Source organism: Lithobates pipiens, unplaced genomic scaffold (genome assembly GCF_037356315.1).
Source record: "Lithobates pipiens isolate NorthernLeopardFrog02 unplaced genomic scaffold, aLitPip1_a1.2 Scaffold_23, whole genome shotgun sequence".
NCBI lineage: Eukaryota > Metazoa > Chordata > Amphibia > Anura > Ranidae > Lithobates > Lithobates pipiens.
The window spans coordinates 97,861,097-97,881,841 of NW_027507785.1; the positions used below are offsets into that span (position 1 = coordinate 97,861,097).

At 42.3% G+C, this 20,745-nt stretch overlaps 1 protein-coding gene across 1 annotated transcript in view; it reads left to right on the forward strand.

Annotated features, from left to right (window-relative positions):
• Positions 1 to 1,127: 1,127 nt before the first annotated feature.
• WNK2 (WNK lysine deficient protein kinase 2) overlaps positions 1,128 to 20,745 on the forward strand; it is a 312,190-nt gene continuing 292,572 nt past the window's right edge. The window contains exons 1-2 of the mRNA XM_077452096.1: positions 1,128 to 1,431; positions 2,209 to 3,126. Coding sequence (XP_077308222.1) covers positions 2,419 to 3,126 — 708 coding nt within the window. The 5' untranslated portion in view covers positions 1,128 to 1,431; positions 2,209 to 2,418. The remainder of the gene's footprint in view (positions 1,432 to 2,208; positions 3,127 to 20,745) is intronic.

A 20,745-nucleotide genomic window follows, 5' to 3' on the forward strand; every position in this document is an offset into this window, starting at 1 on the left:
GCAGTCCCACTACAAATCGCTGATCGCCGCCATTGCTACTTTAAAAAAATAAAAATTAAAAATTGCCATAAATATATCCCCCTATTGTGTAGATGCTATAACTTTTGCGCAAACCAATCACGTTTTATTGCAAATATTTTTTATTTATTTTTTATCTCAAAATTGTCTGCCAGTCTGTTTTTATAGCACAAAAACTGCAGATGTGATCAAATACCACCAAAAGAAAGCTCTATTTGTGGGGAAATAAGGACATCAATGTTATTTGGATACAGCGTTGCATGACTGCGCAATTGTCGGTTAAAGCGTTGCAGTGCCGTATCTCAAATAGCCTGGTCATTAAGGGGGTAAAGCCTTCTGGGGCTGAAGTGATTCATAGGTACAGTTGTCTAAAAATACAATTACTACAACTCAATAGATCACTTCTAAATTTTTGTTCTGTCATACAAAATATTTTCATAACTTTAGTAAACTACTTAATTTTAAATATGATTCTAGTATGCAAAGAAAAAAAAAAACAGCCGATCATTCGTCCCATAATCTCAACATGTGTAGCAGATATTGGGCTCCGCATACACAACACACCCTGATTACACAACCTTTTAGCCACCAATTACGTAGTGCAAGGGTCTGTCTGCTTTGGTATTTGAAATGCATTAGTAAATCTAAAGATGGTACAATAAGATTGTATGGTGTATGGCCATTAGAGGGAGATTTAGTCTTGTTGTAAAGATCTACTCACTTCCTGTCCAGCCTCTATGGCAGGAAATGAAGGGAAATCTCCCTATGGGGACACACATGGCAAAGAACTGTCAGCAGTTTAACTCTCCAATAGAAAACGAAAAAATGATTTTAATTATACATTGAAGCTTCTAGATTGTACTGGTTGTATATTCTATCTCCTGTATCGGGCATCTTGTTCATCTCTCGGCTCTGTGTATGGACCGGTGTACAGACTTTAATTCATGTTTCTGTATGAATAGGATGGCTGGTAGTCCCCTCTCTGGTCCGCTCCGGAGGATGTCGGAGAACAGCGTTGTATGACGTGTGGGCGGGGCCAGCTCTGACAGTCCATCGTTCTTGGTCCAAAGCTGTCAGCTCGCCCCGCCCCGCCCCGCCCTCCTCTCCGTTTTGCCCACCTAGGCATCCCCCTTGTCCAGAAGCCGGTGTGCTCAATGGAGATCTCAGCAGAGAGCCGCCACCCGGAGCAGCGAGCCCAGGCAGAGGGGGCGGGGAGGAGCGGGCTGCACACGTTAGAGATGTATTAGGGAAGCAGCAGGTCACCCCCCAGTCCTGTGATCTGGGTGTGTAATGCAGAGTGCATAGGGGCATGGTGGCTGGGCTCCTCCCTAGCTCAGGTAGGGTGGGGGGCGCTGGATACAGGGGGAGAAGTTATGTATTCTTCTTCTTTTGCTGATGTCCTGTTGGATCCATGTGAGTATTGTCTTCCCTCTCCCCACCCTGTAGCATGCATGTGCTCCCTGCCAGCCCCTTTGTACTGTGCAGTTCCTGGTGTCAGCCAGCAATGCATGGGTTAATCACCAAGCCTGAGATCGCAGGGGGGCCACACGGGACCTCCCTGGCCACACGCTGCACATTCACCATATTCTGTATGTTTCAATGTTCATTCACTTGAATGGCTGGAGATGCTTACCCATGCAGAGGCAGAGGCAAGGATGGGAGGCCTGGTACCTACTTTGTAATAAGCATGCCAGGCCTAATACCAATGTCTGCCAATGGGTGTGATTAGGCCTGCTACTTTAAGTGTACCCACCTATTCTCCTCTTTGTATAGGATGGCAAGGCCTTGATGCCAGCTTACGGCATCTCTCTTCCCATGTGCCTGCTCAGCACCCATTGTATAGTATCAGGAATATCCACTGACCAGTTCTCTATCTGAATTGCTTTGGTACTTGCCCCTTTTTATATTGCAAATACAATGCCCCCATTTTAGGACTATAAATTCCCCCCCCCCCCCCCCCAAACATGTAACCGACCTCTTGCTCACACCCCCTTGGTATTCCCATAGTCATCATGCTGACCCTAGCACATGTGTGATCTTATGATGTCAGGAAGCAGAGTCCACTTCCTTACTTGTGTTTGCTGATCTGGGTGGATGGGACATGGTGCTGGACAGCTCCTGTGTACAGGGAGGGGTGGAGGGGGGCCCATACTGTGCTTGTGACTCTAATGATCTGTTTCAATCCCGTAGGCTCCTATGGCTTTCTAATGAGATCTGTTCTTGCTGGACTGACTGAGGATCTGCAGTGATCTGGGAGGGCAGACTTTGATAACCTTATCATGGAAGCTTAGGGGAAAAAAACTACTGCAACTGCATCTTTCTGCGTCACAGCCTCCTGCAGGGAAATCTGTTGAGTTGTTTTTTTTTTTTTTTTTTTTTCCTTTTTCTTTTTAAACTGATATGGACCATGCATCCAACAGAGCAGGGACACGGGATTCACAATCTACAACTAGAAATCTAATTGAAAGTGAGGTGCATACCAAAAAGGCTCAAGGACTCGAAAGTGAGTGTCCTGCAAAACCCAATGACTGTACTTGGAGTCCTATGAATATTCATGAACTGAACAGCAGTTCGAATATCATGGACACTGCAATGCTGAACTCTGTGAAAGATGCCCAGCTTATGCCAGCTCCTAAAGACTTGAGAACGGTCAAGCTGAGGTTCTTGAGGAGGACCGTAGTAGAGTCTGATCAAGAGGAGCCATCTGTTTTGGATCTGAGTGAATCTCTGCACCAGAGCAAGGTCATCCCTATCTCTAGAACCAGAAGGGCCATTGCTAAGAGGGCTCAGGGGACAAGTGATCAGGGATCTACCACTGAGGCCAGTGAGCCTAAGACAGGGGCTTGCATAGAGCATACCGCAGAAGGACCACCAGAACCAACTGGCCAAAAGCGAAAAGATGAACCGGACACTCTTAAAGAGGCACCAAAGTCCAAAAAGGAGGAAGAAGAGGAGAATGAAGAGGAGGCAGATATGAAAGCTGTTTCTACTTCCCCTGATGGAAGGTTTTTGAAGTTTGACATTGAAATTGGAAGAGGCTCCTTTAAAACCGTTTATAAGGGTCTGGATACAGAAACGTGGGTGGAAGTCGCATGGTGTGAACTTCAGGTAAGAACACGCTTTAATATTATGAGAAAAGGGTTTGTTTGGGACTTTTAAATGAGGCACAAGAAACCATGTGCCTCCATCCCTGTTAATATGTAGGGGAAAGGGTTGGTTGGGACTTTATATTAGGTGTGGATGGTGAGCATCATATGTAAATTATGTAAAGACTGATGCATTAAAAAAAATAAAATAAAAAAATTAATAAAAACAAGTACTTTTATTTAATGGCATATAGTACAATATTGAACGTACATCATAGCTCCAGCAAACCGTATGATGCTATTGACATTGGTAAAATAGAGCCATGCCCCACGCATGCTGATAACATGAGGGGGTCATAGTTACAAAGTATATACGTAATGGGCCAACATAATTGCATCACAAAAGTTAATATGCGTTTTGGAAGAATGGATCTGTTTATGTAGCCTATTATATTCTTTTTATTGAGTGTGTGTTTTTATTTTTATTTATATATTCAATTTGTGATATTTATTTTTTATTAATTTGGTTTGCTGCCTTTTTGTTATGCTTGTTTTTTGTATTTATTAATAATATAATAATATTTTTAGTATATTTTTATGAACTTGGTTTGCTGCTTTTTTGTTTAATGCTTTTAAAAAAATAAAATAATTTAGGTCGTGTTTTACACAAAGTTTTGATAAATTTTATGGTAAGATCTATGCAGTAGGGCAATTGCCTATAGATCGCCTAATTGCTGATTCTGAAGAAGTATGTTTGCACCAATCTTTGCTGATAAATGATGAGTTCTATATTGATTCTGATACCAGGCTTGTTCTGAATGAATGTTACTGAACCTTAATCACCTTATACGTCAAATCTCCTCTCTGCAGTTTTGAGTCAAATTAACTTGTCTCCTTATATAACGACACTGATGACATGCTGCCATAGAGGTCTCCACTACTTATGTAATGATTATTCATATAAACTGTCCTAATATGATATGTAAATTACTCTTTTTCTGGACTCCAGCTAAATTGTTATAATTGGGAATCAATTTAGATGCAGAGGGAATGCTATGTACATACAGTATACCTTTTTTTATCATTTTCAGTCTAGACTTTCTTGTGATTTCTATATGGCAATAGGTCTGTTTTGAACCCCTAAGTACTATTTTTGCTACCTGGAAATGTAAGCGTTAAAAGCATGACTCAGCTATATTGCTGCAGTATAAAATGTAACTCTTTTCTGTGGAGTATCCAAGAATAACTGCCTCTGATTACAGTGTTTATTTTTTTCAAATTCATCTTTTTTTTATAGTGCCATCCTAAAGTAGGGGGGATTAAAGTGGTAATAAAACCCCACTTTTAAGCTTGTATGTAGGGTCAACCTATAATGAGGCTTGGCTGTAGGTACAGTGAGTATCTCCTAAACATATGGTGTTCAGGAGATATTCACACTGGACACAACTGGTGACATCAATGGCGTATGCGCTCTGAAGGGACGGCATACCTGTGCCATCCCTTCAAAGCTTTGTGCTGCAAACCGCGATTCCAGTGCATGGGCGTGACGTCATCATGGCTCATCCATTCAAAGGGCCGGAGCCAACGAACCCGGAATTAAGGCGGGGGGGAGGGGGGGGGGGGGTCGAATGGAAGCCATGCCCAGCAGTGCTTCTTTCTAAAGTAAGTATTTCATATATCAGGCTATTTTGCTTTTGCAGGGATGTGTGCTTTTTTAGGCAGCGGTTTACTACTGCTTTAAAGTAATATTAAAGTGGTTGTAAATGTAAAAACGTGGTGTGTGTGTGTGGGGACGGCTGGTGATGCGGCAGTGACACAACAAGGTGAAGGATGTGGCGGCAGTAGATGAGTGGATGCCCACTAACAGACGCTGCCATGATGGATCTGAAAAGACAGGTGCTCTTTAAATGTAACAACTTTATTCTTGCTGGTAGTTAGAATCTTTAATATTTGTAAACAAAATAAAGTTTCCTATTTAGAATAATAGGCAGTGAGGTTAGTAAAATGGCAATACCTGACCTGATTTTGAGTTAATCAAACATAGTTGAACTACTCAAATTATTTTATTTTATTAAAACCATAACATTGCCAGTGCATATTATCTCAACTTGCAGAGCTTGGATTTGTTTAATGAGTTTACCAAAAATGTAAATATTGCAAATATATACAGCCTCATGCTACATAACTCAAGTCCATTTCATGCTGAATAAACTAAATTATTAATGCATCTTAAATGGAAAACAATTTTTTTAGATTTTGTAATCCAAAAGCATTCTATAAAAATAAATGGATATATATATATATATATATATATATATATATATTAAATAAACTTAAAAAAAAAATCCTCCTTTTGATCGTTTTTTATCCACCCTGGTTTTGGGCTTAAAGTTATTTTATTTAAAGGCAAGTTAAAAAAAAAATGGTTATACTGCCCCCAGAGCAAACAGCTTGCTTTGGGGGCACCAAGTAAACTCGCTTCTGAGCTGCTGCTCTGCGTGTCAGTTCAGACACAGAGCCCTGCTGTGGTCTTGTCCTTTCTTTTCATTGGCTCCCTAGATGTGATTGAACTTGGGCTCAAATGTTTGATTTTATTTTTAGATTCTGCGCTCAACTGTTTAATGTATTGCAGCTTGCCAGGCCTTGATGCAGCCATGACCTTTTTAGTTTATTTGTCTCAAAGTTTTTCTTGGGTTTAGATCTTTTACATAGTAAAAGGTCCCCTATTGGCCATGGTAGGGGCACAAAATGTATACATTTTATGTACTGAGTTCATGTGGTTTCAGAGCCTTGATCTTCCTATGCTGGAAATTAGATTTAAATGAGCAGTTATTTTGGAAAATTCCTAATTCAGCATCTTCTAGATGATCTAGAGAATGCTTATGCATTAATCGAATATAACAAATCTGCAATTTTTGGTAATGTATAGGGAATGTTAAAGATCACAAAAGGCTTAAAGTAAAACTGGCGACTAACGCCCCCCCCCCCCCCCCATTTTTTTTATTTATTTTTTCTTTCCTGGATAGTCAATTTTTTTTTTGCCAACTTTGTCCTATTGGGAAGATTTCTCGTTAACGTCACACCCCATTGCCATGATGGGAAGTGAGAGGGAACCCTTGGTTGTTGTCACGGTCGCTAGAACTAGTGTCACCATTGGAGGATTTCCCCCACTTTTCCTGTTCTGTTAGCATCCCAAAATCTAGGATTTTCTTCTAAATTCATGCTAAACATAGCAAACAGGTTGACTCTCCCTAACACACAGGGGCACAGATAGCAATAAAAAACGGACAGTTGTTTTAATCCCCCTCCACTCTACCGAAATCAAAGTTTTGCCTAGTATACTTTTTTAAATGCAAGTAAAACCATTTTGCACCATCCTTGTAAACTTTTTATTAGTCTTGTATATCATGTAACAACGTTTTCCAAGGATATTTTCATACTTTGTAAACTGTAGTTATAATTAAAGTTGCGCTAAATGCTGTACATTAAGTACTAATTGAATATGATAACGTGTTATCCCTAGCGGGAAATTAAAGTGAATATTGGCTGGAGGTGCCAAACCCAGGTAGAAATTACCCAGTAACAACACGTGCTATGGTGGTGTGCCTTACTTGTGTTGGTGCACTGCAGTGGCATAATTGTTAATGGCACCCCAGCAAACCTCTAAGACTTATGTTCTGCAACACATTGCAGCATGACACATGGGAGATAAATCATAATAAGGGGGACTTGTGTACAAAAGTTGTGAGTGCTCGGTATTAATGGGTGTTAAACCCAGTATGGAGGTACCTACATCCTAAAACTTAGATTTTGCTGGAAAAAGAGTAAAGTGGGTCAGCAGGCTTTTACTTGGTACCATCACACATTACATACACCAGATTAAAGTCATGTAATTGTATTACAAATACCATTACAAAACTTTTTTTTATTTTTTTTACTTTTCACAAAAAACAAAGATAAAAGTCCCTCTTGTATGGCTGTGTTACACCCACAGGGGGGTGCCAGCTTGCACCACAAAGATGTTAATCCAAAGAGGAAATGTGTGTAGTCAGCCACTCTTGACATGTTTCTCCCTTCTTCAGGAGTATAATGAAGGAACAAAAATCTACATAGTAATGCCAATAATGAATACATGTTATGAGATGCTCAAATGAAAAGTACAATTATGGAGGTAGCTAGTTGCTAGAGATTGGTGGCCATCCGGCACTTGCCCCAAGGGCCGAATTCAATTTGCAACTATGGATTTGCGTGCGTTGCAGTGCACAGCTGTGGTAAGAATGGGCCAGAAAACCTCTTTAAAACATTAACTTTAATAATGTTTGGTTTATACAGATTGTGTCCTAGAATGTAACTGCAATTGGATGCAGTGCTTCAACAATTGTTTAGATCAGTCGACTTATAAAGACATCAGATCTTGGCACACAGATTTTTCCAACTCCATGAACAGAGGGGATTGACCCATCTAGACCACAGCAGATTTTGTTTTCTTGCTCTCTAACCTGATAACCTGGAGGAGCTGTCTTGTGAACTGAGAATTATATCCTTTTGAGGTTTATAATAAAACAGACCTAGTTCCTGCAGAAAACAACAAATTAAACCTGTGTGCTGCAACTGTGGGTTAAGTTTCTATCATCCAGGCATGTATCTATGAGATGGTAAACGGTCCATTCTACTGTCATGGGATATGCGCATTGTAACCAAAACCTAAATTCAAGCAAATTTATTTATCTTTAGCTCTGCATAGATTTTTGTATGCATTTTAATTTTGTGTCGAACACCTTTTTTAGGAGGTTTTTCTCCCTATGAGATCAAGAATGGGGGTAGTGGTTGTCATTGGGACAGCAAGGCAGAGGCCGCAAAATGTGTCAAGTTCTTAACTTTCCCCACTCTACTAAAAATTTATTTTTGATTTTGGCTGTGTTGCTTGTTGGAGAGATTTCCTATTGTTGTGACCGGAAGCGATTGGCTAATATCCCAATATGGATACAGTTGGTAATAAGGGTTAGAGCATGCCAAATTTTTTAGATAACTACAAAAGTAGCTATTGTTGGGCAGGACATGACATTTACATGAATATTGTATAAGACCTGTAGTAAGAGACTTAGAAAAGGGAGCTAGCAGACCTGGAGTGAGGCATTTGGATAAAGGTGTAGGAAGCCTGGAGTGAGATATCTGATGGGGTTAGGAGACCAGGAGTAAGGCATTTGGAAGCAGGAGCAAGGAAATATGAATCCAGGTACCGGAAAAAGGAAGCTTTGAGACCTCGAGTAAGGCATCTGGAAGAAGCAAGGAGACCTGAAATTGGGAAGCTAAGAGACCCTGGAGCAAGGGATTTGAAAGAGGGCGTAGGAGTCTTGGACTAGGGCATCTGAAACTGGAAGCTAGGAGACCTGAAGCAAGGCTTCTGAAATCCGAAGCTAAGAGACCTGCTTAGATGGGCATCTGAAAGGGAGATCTTGAATTAGGGCAGTGGTTCTCAACCCTGTCCTTAAGTACCCCCAACAGGCCATGTTTGCAGGTTTTCCTTTATCTTGCACAGGTGCTTTAAAATCAAAATGGCTGTCCAAAATACCAAGCCGTTAAGCAAAATTCCCAAACATGGCCTGTTGGGGTACTTGAGGACAGGGTTGTGAACCACTGACCTAGGGCAAGGCACCTGGAAGAAGCTAGGAGACCTGGAGCAAGGCTTTGAGGTGGGAGCCAGAAGATCTGAAGTTAGACATTTTAAAAAAAATGAGCTGGAAGACCTGGAGAGTGTAGATTCCTCAAAGGAAAGGACGGAATACTAAACCAGATTAAGTGAAGTCCGCTTCTCGAGTAGTGCGGCGTGCCTCTGTGTAGCTTTTTCTAGAGTTCAGGCTCCACCCAGTCACCTTGTGCCATCGTAGCCAATCCCAATGAGTCACTCTACCTTCCTGACTAGATTGACGCCCTGCTTAGCTGACAAGGATCCAGCAGTCAAGGCTCCCTTTCCTTAAGGCCCCTTTCACACTGGGGTGCTCAGCGCACTGGCGGTTACCATAGTTTTAGAGGCGCTGATCAGCTGCTGGCGGGGCAGTTTTAACCCTGCTAGCGGCCGAAAAAGGGTTAAAACTGCCCCCAAAAAGGGCAGGGTTTGGAGCGCTGCCCCATTGTTTTCAATGGGAAGGGGCGCTTTAGGAGCGGTAAATACCGCTCCAAAGATGCGGCTTGCAGGACTTTTTTGACCATCCTGCAAGCGCACCGGCTCCAGTGTGAAAGCCTTCAGGGTTTTCACATTGGAGTGCACTGAGCAGCTCTTTCAGGGCACTTTGCAGGCGCTATTTTTGGCACTTTAGCGCCTGCAAAGAGCCTCAGTGTGAAAGGGGCCTTAGAGGGTCAAGGGGCCTTCATTAGATTCACCAGCGTTGCCAACCTCCCACAGTATTTTTTTACTGACAACCTGAGAAATTACAGAACTCCTATTGAAAACTAACACAGTGACTATTTGAACAGTATAAACATGATATGGAAACACTGAAAATACCTATAGCAAAGACATTTGCTTGATTTTCACTTAAAATGTCAACACAGCAGGAAATTATCAGCCCCTGATCTTTACTGGCAGTTGTAAAAAAAAAAAAAAAAAAAATCTGATTTTTAAAAACTGTCAGTAAATTTACTGGCATTTGGCAACCCTGAGAGTCACTAAACAATATGAACAGTACAGGCTTATTCAATAAAGTACTGTAAGACAGTAATAGTTTACCTTTCAGTGATTTTGAGTTTGGTAAAGTGAAAGGGTTTTTAATTGCCTGTTAAGGGTAACAGCACTTAACATGTCAGCTTTCCTCGTTTTATATTGATCTGGCGTGTTTCTTTTATTCATGTGTATATCTACATATTGGAGCCTTTAAAAAGTGTGCAACTTGTCTGCTCTTAATAATCTAGAGTCTGAGGCTCTGTTTGCCTTCCTCTCAGCATGCAGAGTGTGTCATCTGTTTTACACAGCACTGGAAATCCTAACAGACTTTTGGGATTGAAGCTAACTGTACTGCCTGAAAGCTTGTAAAGCACAAAGCATTTTATGCTTGAGAAAAGTGGGTTACATCATTTTGAGCTGGGAGCCTGTTAACCTGCCATGTCAGAAATGTGTGACGCTGATGTCATATGCCAGAAATGGTAAAGAAGCAGTCGGACGCAATGCATGATTAGGGAGAGGAACCAAATAGACAAAAGGAGTTTAGAAAAATATACTTATGGATAAATTGGCAATACAGTAATGTTAAATTATTATATTGCATTCAAAGATTGAGCCGAGTTCTAATCCTAATGCTGACCATAGGGAGAGACCTAGAATACAGCAATGTACAGAGTATGGAGCTCTAGAGAGGGTGGCTCTGCACAGAAGCCAGAGCCAGGACTTCTACAGGGCTGGGTTTAGTCAAACTGGGGCTTAAAATGCATCCCTTGGGTCGCCATACTTTGATAGCTTGCTAGCACCATATCCGACATAAATTCAGAAGTATATGAAAACCCAAACACTAAAATATCATCAGTTCTCAATGAAAGAATGGGCATCGTGCATTAATCATATAGCAACAATGGAGGAACTGATACACTTCACTCAAGACAGAATCTCCAGTTTTATAGTTACGTGGGCTAATTGGTTTGAATATCAAACCTCAGCAATATCAGGAACTGATACAAGACATAACTTATGACGTACTACTCTTGATACTCCTTGATGATACAACCCAGAAGCGTTATGGTTTGGGGATCTCGAGTGGTGCGTCGGGTAGTGAGTGGAGAGGGTACCCACCCCCTCTTCTAACAGGCCCTTATACTCACCCCCCCCCCCCCTTCTTCTCTACGCTTTCTTTTCTTTACCCTTTCTACCTACTGTAACAGATGGGGGATATGGGGTGGGGGAAGATCTAGTGGTCTGCTTATCTCCCCATCCTCCTCTTGCCATATGCAGTAAACCAGAAGAAAAGTTGGGGTATCCTGGATGACCCAGTCTCCTTGGTTGCTCTGATGTGGTTATAGATGAGAGATGCCAATTCCAGCAACAAATATGCATTGACATCCTTAAGAATTTATGACCGTACATGTCAGGCACTTAGGATGTATTTAATACAGGAACTATGATTTATGGGTTCTGTTATTGGTATTTAGATGTGTATTGCATTATTGTTTGAACCCAATCTTGCTTTGTAGATAGCTCTTTATAGATGTCCTTTGTCTTGTCTGTTTAAAAATTGTAATAAAATCTTTATGGGGGGGGGTTGGGAAATCAATTGACTTGTTGGACCCCTTTCACGCTGAAGCAGTTTTCAGGCGTTTTAGCACTAAAAATTTTGCCTGAAACCTGCCTCCCTTTCATTTTGAATGGGTGTTTTCACACTGCGATGGTGTGCTTGTGGGGCGGTAGAAAAACTTCTGCAAGCAGCATCTTTTGGGATGTGTTTGCAGCGCTGTAAAAAGTGCTCCACAAATGCCTATTGAAATGACTAGGCATTGCTTCCAAAACCTCGCAAAACAAGTCTTTTTAGTTTACGGTCACGTTAAAGCGACCCGCTAGTGCCGCAAAAACGACCGGTGCTTTAGCAGCGATTCGGTGTGAAAGGGGTCTTAAACTTAAAGTTACTTTATCTTAATACGTTTTAAATCTACAGTGGTCATTAAAGACTAAGCTCCCCTTCTAAAGAGAGCTGTCAATGCAGTCATCTCTGAAGCAAGCGCCCTTCCTAAGCCTACAGGCATAGGCTATATTCTTTAGGCGGTGAACGTTTCCTTTTAAAGAGGGTCTTCACTGTGCTATCTAAAAATTCATCTGCAGCTAAAAGTGCTGTTGCTGCCGAATTAAACATACTTCCTGTGTAATTCAGTGCAGTCTTCCCCCCCCCCCACCCCTAGTTACTGAAGCACTCTGCAACTGCTGTGTAAGCCTTCTGGGATGTGCAATGTGTATCCCAGGAGGCTGTGTGCAGGTTCAGGGCAATGTCCTCCTCAGCTGGATGAGGAAAGCGTAAGTGGCTTCTAGCACCAAGGAGAAAAAAGGTACGTTCCCAACCCACGCTCCTCTCTGCCATAAAGGTTTTTGTTGAATACTTTTATTTTGGGTTAACAATGCTCTATATGCTAATTTTTTTTTTTTTTTTTATTCTTGTTGTCACATGAGCGTCTGTTGGACACTATAAGTAGCCATGCTATTGCTCCTTACATAAGCATGTAGGTGGGTGTAGTCTGCTGTCTCCAATCCAGGTGGCGCTCAACCACAGTGTCAAAGCAGAGGGAGAGGAAGTCATGGGTGACGGGGTTCCTCTATGGTTTCCTGAGTCACTGGGGCAGCTATCTAATTTGGATGCTGGTCACCCATGTGACTCTGGTGGCCATCTTGGGTGTGGCCGAGTCTATTTACAGCCCTGGCCCCTGGGTTTGGCACACTTTGTGAGTGGGTAGAGTAGGAAAAGTTGCCCTATCTGTGAGGGACAGTACTAGTGATTGGGGGGGGGGGGAGGTTTCTGGCGAGGAGGGAAAGCTAGGCTGCATTCCGTCCCCTCTTAACAGATGCTGTAGTTTCAGCTGGGACTTACTACTTCACGTGGACTGGGTGTGCTCAGTTAGGTAGCTGTCCCTCCCAGGTTTGTTCCGAACTGTTGCTGTATTCCTTCAATGCAACGTTTCCATTGCACCTAACTGTGTGAAATGATTGCCTCGGCACCACGCTGATCCCCCACCTACAAGCAATATCAGCCATTGCCTCCATTAGGAAGCCTCCTTTGAGGGACTTTTCAACTGATGCTCATGCATTTATTTAGAAAGTGACGAGGAGATCAGCAGTGCTAACATGCAACCAAAAATGATCTGAGCCAGATTTATAGTCATGTTATAGGGTAAAAGATTAGGACATGTTTGCTGGGACCACATGGTATTTAGACTCAGATCCTGTAGGTGCTAGGCTATGAGATCCAGCATAATGCCATTCTAATGGAAGGTGGGACAATTAACAGAGACTGACCTCCTTCCCAGAGGGAATTCTTGCTTGTTACTTGTCGACCGTGATAAAAATGAGTGACTAGATCATCATCAAGCTTAAAGGAACTCTGCCTTTTTTTTTTTTTTTTTTTTTTTTTAATCCTTCATTCAAGTGGACTATTGTGAGCCTTTAAAACATATAGGCTTGAGTTTTTGCATACAATTATATCTTGCTGTCCATAGAATATAAACGGTCCTTTCATGAATCTAAAAGTGGGATCTGCACAACTTACACTTTGGACTTGCAGCTTTTATTTTTTATATGTATTGTCATTTTACAAGGTCCTTTTTCTGAATGCTTGTAACGCACAAAGCACTGAATGCTTGAGAAAAGTGGGTTACATCATTTTGCACTGAGAGCCTATAGACTTCTGTAGTTTCATCAGAAAATGGCCGCTAAGGGGAACTGTGGATGTTAAGGCAAGATCTGAAAGACCAAGAATATTCAGAGAACTGTTCACAAGTAAAAACCAACCTTCATATGATGAAGAAACGCACCTTTGTTACTGAGGGTATAGTTGCCATCATCCCTTAGTTGCACATATTGCACAACTACCTCCCAGAGATGTGTTTTTTTTTTTTTTTTAAACTCAACCATACAACTATAAAAATTTAATTTTACCATTCTTATTTCCCATAAAAAAAAAAAAAAAAATATATATATATATATATATATATATATATATATATATATATATATATTTCCCCCCCTTTTTTATTTTTTTTATTTTTTCATATGTGAAAAGTGTGGTGTGCATTTGTATTCAGTCCCCCTGAGTCAATACTTTGTAGATCCACCTTTCACTGCAATTACAGCTGCAAGTCTTTTTGGGGATATCTCTACCAGCTTTGCACATCTAGAAAGTGAAATTTTTGCCCATTCTTGCAAAATAGCTCAAGATCTGTCCGATTGGTTGGAGAACGTCTATGATTAGCAAGTTTCAAGTCTTGCCACAGACTTTGGCCATTCTAACACATGAATATAATATTCAGCAGTTGATTACGTGCGATTTACTATTGGAGTGGTCTGTGTTAGAGTGCGAATGTGGGTTACAATATATAGGTAGGACCTTGAGACCTTTACATGTTCGTTTGGCAGAGCATATAGATTATTAAAGGCCTCAAAACCCACAATGTGTCCCGCCATTTTAAACAGTTCCACCAACAAAATCCCAAAAGGCTTAAATTTTGGGGGATTGAAAGGGTTACCAAACACTGGAGGGGGGTAATTTTATTCGCCAGTTGAGCCGTAAGGAATCGTACTGGATATATGAGATCAATGTATTCCAGGAGGATTGAATGTTGATTTTTTTTTTATATTTGTTTTATTACAGATTGGTGATTTGTAATGTTTTATTGATGACCACGAATTACGTCACTTTTATTGTATTTTTTTTATTAGCTTTCCAATACGAAATTTTGTTATATTGTCTGATATGTTTTCATTTTTTAATTTTCACATATTAAGTATAGGGTATTATGTATTGCCACGTACATATGACATTTTTGTGTGTTATTTTTATCAAGTGGGATCTTTAAGTGCCTGTCTGGTTGCATTCTCCTTTTTAATTTTTAAAAGGGCATATGGGGACACTTCCTGGTTTTATCCATGGAAGGTGTTCTCTCCGCCTTGTGCGGTGTCTTGTGATGCGGTGCCATGTTATTGGCTCGGCGCAGCACCATATGATGCGGCGGTGTGAGATGTTCAAAGCTTGAATATATATATATATATATATATATATATATATATATATATATATATATATATATATATATATATATATATATATATATATATATATATATATATATATAAAAATTTTTTTTTTATTTATTCTGATCTGATGGCTTTACAGAAAAGCTGTATTTTATACTGAGATTAAATGACAAACAGGTGGACTCTATTTACTAATTGGGTGACTTCTGAAGGCAATCGGTTCCACAAAATTTCAGTTGGGGCTATCAGAGTAAAGTGGGCTGAATACAAATGCAGCCACACTTTTCACATATTTATATATTACATATCTACAACAAGAGTAGCAAGTTATGAAATTTCAGTCTATTTACATGTCATATAGTATGATCGTATAACGGACGTCACCCCAACTCCTCATCAGGTGAGTTATTCCCCCAGTTGGGAGTTCTCAGGGAAACTGCAAGGATCGCCAGGCTGCTAATATTGTATTGCTATACAAAAAATAAAATGGAATAAAAAAACGTAAATTTTGTTCAAAAGGGGATCACTAACACGATCTAAAAAGTATATGTTATAACAGCCCAAACTTCCTTTTTATTATGTTGAAAAATCTTTCATATAAACCTTAAGAAAACTGAAATAACTGAACAGTCATTGCTTCTCTATAGCAGTCCCCACGGTCATAAACTGAATCGGAAAACTGCTGTATAAAGCCATATAGTATATTAAGGCCTCAGTCCCTTTTTAATAAAGGTATTCATATTAAGTCACCACCAAGGGATCTTCATATGACTGACACGTGGTGTACAGTTCTCCCCGACTGCAGTGTTTCCTGCACAAGCATGATCTGCATTGTAGAATTTAGTCATCGGGAGAAGAAACCTTCAGCCTCATCAGATGTCAACTTCTGTGGTATGGTAGACAAGCCAGAGGCCTTGTTCTAAACGCTTAGGACTAATGAATTGTAGTGGTACCCCTAGGGTTGCCACCTCATCCCTTTAAACCTGAACACATTAATTACACAGATTCTGAGGCTAATTTAATGCAGATAAGGCATCAAGTGGGTTTTAATTACCACCTTAACCACAGAACCTGTGTAATTAATGTGTTTGGTTTTAAAGGGATGAGGTGGCAACCCTAGGTACTGCTGCTGCGTGTAATAGTCACCGTCACCCTGCCCAGCCAGGCACACTCTTTTCAAGCATCCAGAGACCCAATGGCATTCTTTATTTTTATTTTTTATTAAAAAATAAATAAAAACATTTGTATTTTATTGAGGGGAATGTTACTTGGATGTAGCTAGGAAACTTATAAGATGCCCAGATAATTGGTAGACAATATTGTGACCGACTATATTCACCACAGTACATACAATCTCTCTCCTCTTCTCCTCCTGCACTTCCTTGCTTGCAGACTCTCATTCCTAGCACATCACTTGCTTGTACTTCTCTGATCAGCTAGCACTGTGGGCCTGACGCTGGCTCAGCCAGGCCTAAAGCAAATGTCCTTTGCAGGCAGGGATCGCAGGGCCCTTATATTGTAGCAAAAATACAGAAAGTACCAGTGCTAGCTGTCCCTGTGGCTACCAGTACCACTTCTTCAGGCACTGCCATCCCTCCTGGCGGCAGCTGCCCCTGCCACCACCATCCTAGACTGCTGCATCTGTCTTCTCAGGCGTGCCTCCCAGTCCTCTCCCGACTGTGTACATTTGCCACCCACTTGGCTGCCTCTGTGAAACACCTGGACACTTGCCAGGCAGTGTTCTCCCACTGTCCTCTCTTGCTCCTCCTGGTCAGAAAACAGCTGTGGGTTGTAAAGGGGGTCCTTTCCACACCTGAGGCCAGGCCCAAGGTCAACCCCCCCCCCCCCCCCCTTGGACTGGGGAGCTCCCTCAACAGCCTAAAGCTCCACCCTTCACCCGATCAACTCCTCCCAGCTGGGCTGACCCTGGGTATTTAAGGGGGCCGGTCCCCTGCCAGTCCAGATTTGAGGAGCCCTGCCAATCCCCAAACACCCCAGGCAACTCCACCTCACCTCTGCTACTCTTTCCAGAAAACACCAGAACATTCTGGAAAGCAGTGAGAGGTCCTGGTGAGGTGATGCTACCTGTGAGTCACCCAGCACCATTCTGAGCCACGCCAAGCCTGGAAATTTTACCTACTCCTCAAAACCCTATACTATTCTTCTGGCACACTAGTGGGTGCTACAGAAGTAACAAGTGAACTCATTAGCCATGATTGCTACATTGCCAGTGGTACAGAAAACCTGAAAGTTGTTGTAAACCTAAGATATGATGTTTATCTGTTTCTTTCCAAAGCTCTGAGTGCCATTTTCTTCCTACTGCCTGGCTCCCCTTGTTATCAGCACGACTTTGTTCTGGCAGCTTTTTCTGACACCAAGAGTTTAAAGAAAAACCTTTGCTTTTAGTTATATTTTGTTTTAGACAGAGTGGAGATGGATTAGACCTTGTCAGTTTTTATTGCTGTCTGTGTCCTCGTTGGAGAGATGCACCCTCCTTTTTGTCCCGCTTACCATTAGCGTTGAAAGTAAAATAAATCCCAAATTTTGGGTTTCTTTTCAGAATCTTGCTTACCTATCGGTCCCCCGCCGGCTCTAAAACTGAGAACCGAGAGATAAACCCTGCCCATTGCTTGGTTGAGCAGAAAGAATAGTCAGTCACTGCTGTCTGCTCTGCCCCTCCCACCCACTGGGGCACGGGGCTGTGAAGGGAGTGGGAATGTCTGTCTCGGGGGGGCTCCCAGCGGCTCGCTGAGAGGCTGAGCCGGGTGGCGGTTCAGGCTTTTTAGCGGATCCTAACTTCATTGTTATGATCTTGTCCCTGCCTGGACCGCCTCTGTGATGTCAGCCAACAGCGTGCTTCAGTATGCTGAAAATGTGATCCATAGAAGTACAGCCAACAAAGCTTTAGCTGTACTTCTCCTTTTTTATTTAGCAGGGATTTCCGCTCACTTCCTGTTTTGGCTATGGGACAGGAAGTGGAGGCAAATCTGCTCAATGGGGCACAGATGGCAACTGTGAAGGGGGGTGGGTCCCTGAGCTCTATTCAGGGCTCAGAACTGTTGGCTCTGTGAAGGTTTCATATCCCCCACCCACCTTCTAGAGCAATCTTTTCTTTGTATTTTCAGAAGGATTGACAGAAGAAATGGCTGCAGATATCCAGCTACAACTTATGTAGGAGGATTTGTTCCATCTCTGTGGATCACCTATTGCTATCCAATTTACTGGGTACACGTGAGGTTTTACAACCACTTTTAAATCTGTAGTGGGGGGGGGATAGGTTCTAGTAAATATTGGCTGAGAAGTTTAAAGCGGAACTTCACTCTCTCAATCAACACTGACTGACTATCTGTAATCCTTATGCTGCTGGAATTAGTACATAGGAAAGTAGATCATGTGTACTTGTAATAAAAAAAAAAAAAAAAAAAAAAGTCTTCATTTACTTCCTAACCTAGTTTCCAGGCCAAGGCAAATTTATATTGTACATCCCAGAAGTCTGCAGGAGGGGGAGGGGGTTTTCTCAGCCAAGCATGCCCTCATGCCTGCATGCTTAAGCTAAGGACAGATGGATTCCAGGAAGTTGAGGCAACATGATTCATCTGCCTTGCTCAAAATGGCCACGGGGTGTTTTTTTAAAGTGATTTCTCTGCATATAAAAGCATACAGAAATGCTTTGAACATTAAAAAATAATACTTAAATCATGTTTTTTGTTTGCGGTGCTCTGATACAGTGGAGTTCACTTTTAAAGTTGAATAGGTGGCTTTTACAACAACAGTGATCATAAACGCTCTTCCGAAAACCACCATGAGCAAGTGCAATAGATTTGGACTGACCCACGCTACTTCTGGAGTGCGTTTAAATGTCATTGAAGATTTCTGGGTACTTTTCAAACATGCTGTGCATGCACGACTGCCAAGTGTATATCAGAAATAGAAGTGATCGACAAGGAGTAGGCAAAAATACCTACAAGAACTGAGACTTACAAAAGCAGTGATCTGTAGCAAAATTTAGCTAGTGTAGCCCCCTTTTTGAGGGTTATGACAAATTACCGTCCCCCATACAGGACTGTGCACTAAACCTGCAGCTAAATAAGCAAACCAGAACAATTGCTGGCAAAGTAACCAGTAATCGAATCCATGTAAATGGGAGCAAAGGAACTACTGCTAACCACTTAAAGTCTTAAAGAGGAAGTAAATTCTGAAGGGTTTTACTTCCTTTGTTTCCCTGCAAAGGTAAAGCATAATGGGCTACTATGCATCACATAATAGCCCATTATGTGTCACTTACCTGACACAGGAGCCAGGGATGTCACCACTGTCCCCTCCTTCCACAAAACGCCCATCTTCCTTCCGGGTATCGGGGCTCCAGTGCTGTGATTGGCCTGAGCTGCGATGATGTCACTCCCACACGTGCGCGCGGGAGCCGCCACTAATGGCATGATTGCCGTTGGCAGCGGCACACTCAGTTCAGTTGCAGGGGCCCCTGAGAATGATTTCGATGTGGTGTTCATTTTTGTTCCGGAGACCCGAAGACAAGATCAGTAGTCATGGGGAGAACCTTCAACTGATGTCCAACCAGCCTGGAATACATCTCACCCACAGGAACTGTGCCGCGTGGCACTGAAACGCTGAGTTTCTATCTATTCTGCCTCCTAATCCTTGATGTCCAATCTGTCATGCAACTGGACTTCTAACTACCAGAGGTGGCTGTCCGATACCTAACATGGCTCTAGCCTATACTGGTTGGACCCTAAGCTAAAACTTGAGACTTGTCTATCCCTAGAATTCAGATCAAGAAATTATGGGCAGCTACAGTTAAATAGTCAGAACACAGGAACAAGTACCGAATATCTGGCCTGGGTAAAATACAACATTGCTGTAATGCAGCTCTTGTGTGTTTTTTACATGTGATATCAGCTTCTCTCTCTCTCTCTCATACAAACAACGATATTAGAGGGCAGCAGATCCTACATTAAAGTGGAACTTCAGTCATTTTTTCATCTATTAAATCTTCTGCCCTTGTTTTAACTTTGGATAGTAATTTTTTTTTTTTTCTGCCAGTAAATATCTTATACAGCCCACTTCCTGTTTCTTGTCTGATAAAAAAGACTAGGCTTATGACATTATGCACAGCTCTCAATCTTGTGAGTTTGCCAGGAAGGGAGTGGGGGGGGGGGGGTGTGAGTCGTAGGAGGGCCAATGAGAGCTGCATGTGTACCGTATATACTCGAGTATAAGCCGAGATTTTCAGCCTCTTTTTTTGAGGCTGAAAGTGCCCCCCTCGGCTTATACTCGAGTCATCGCTGTCTGCCCGCTCGATCAGCGTGTCGAGCAGACAGACAGCGGCCATTCTATAATTCAAAAGCCGCGCCACCGGCTCCGCCTTCGCCTGTGATAGGCGGAACACTGAATTTCCCAGCAGCCTGTGTTCCGCCTATCACGGACATCGTATCATCCTCGTACTACGGACGAGGATGATACGATGTACGTGATAGGCGGAACACAGGCTGCTGGGAAATTCAGTGTTCCGCCTATCACAGGCGAAGGCGGCGGCGCAGCTTTTGAATTTTACAATGGCCGCCGAGGCGCCGACGAGGAGGGCACGGGACGGAGGCAAGGCAAGGCACGGCACGGGACGGGACGGAGGCAAGGCACGGCGGCGAGGCACGGAGGCAAGGAGGCAAGGCACGGGACGGAGGCTCGGGACAAAGGCTCGGGACACAGGTAGGCTGGACACACACACACACACACACACACACACACACACAGATGGATACACACACACACAGGGATGGATGGATGGAGACACACACACACAGGGATGGATGGATGGATGGAGACACACACACACACAGGGATGGATGGATGGATGGATGGAGACACACACACACAGGGATGGATGGATGGATGGATACACACACACACAGG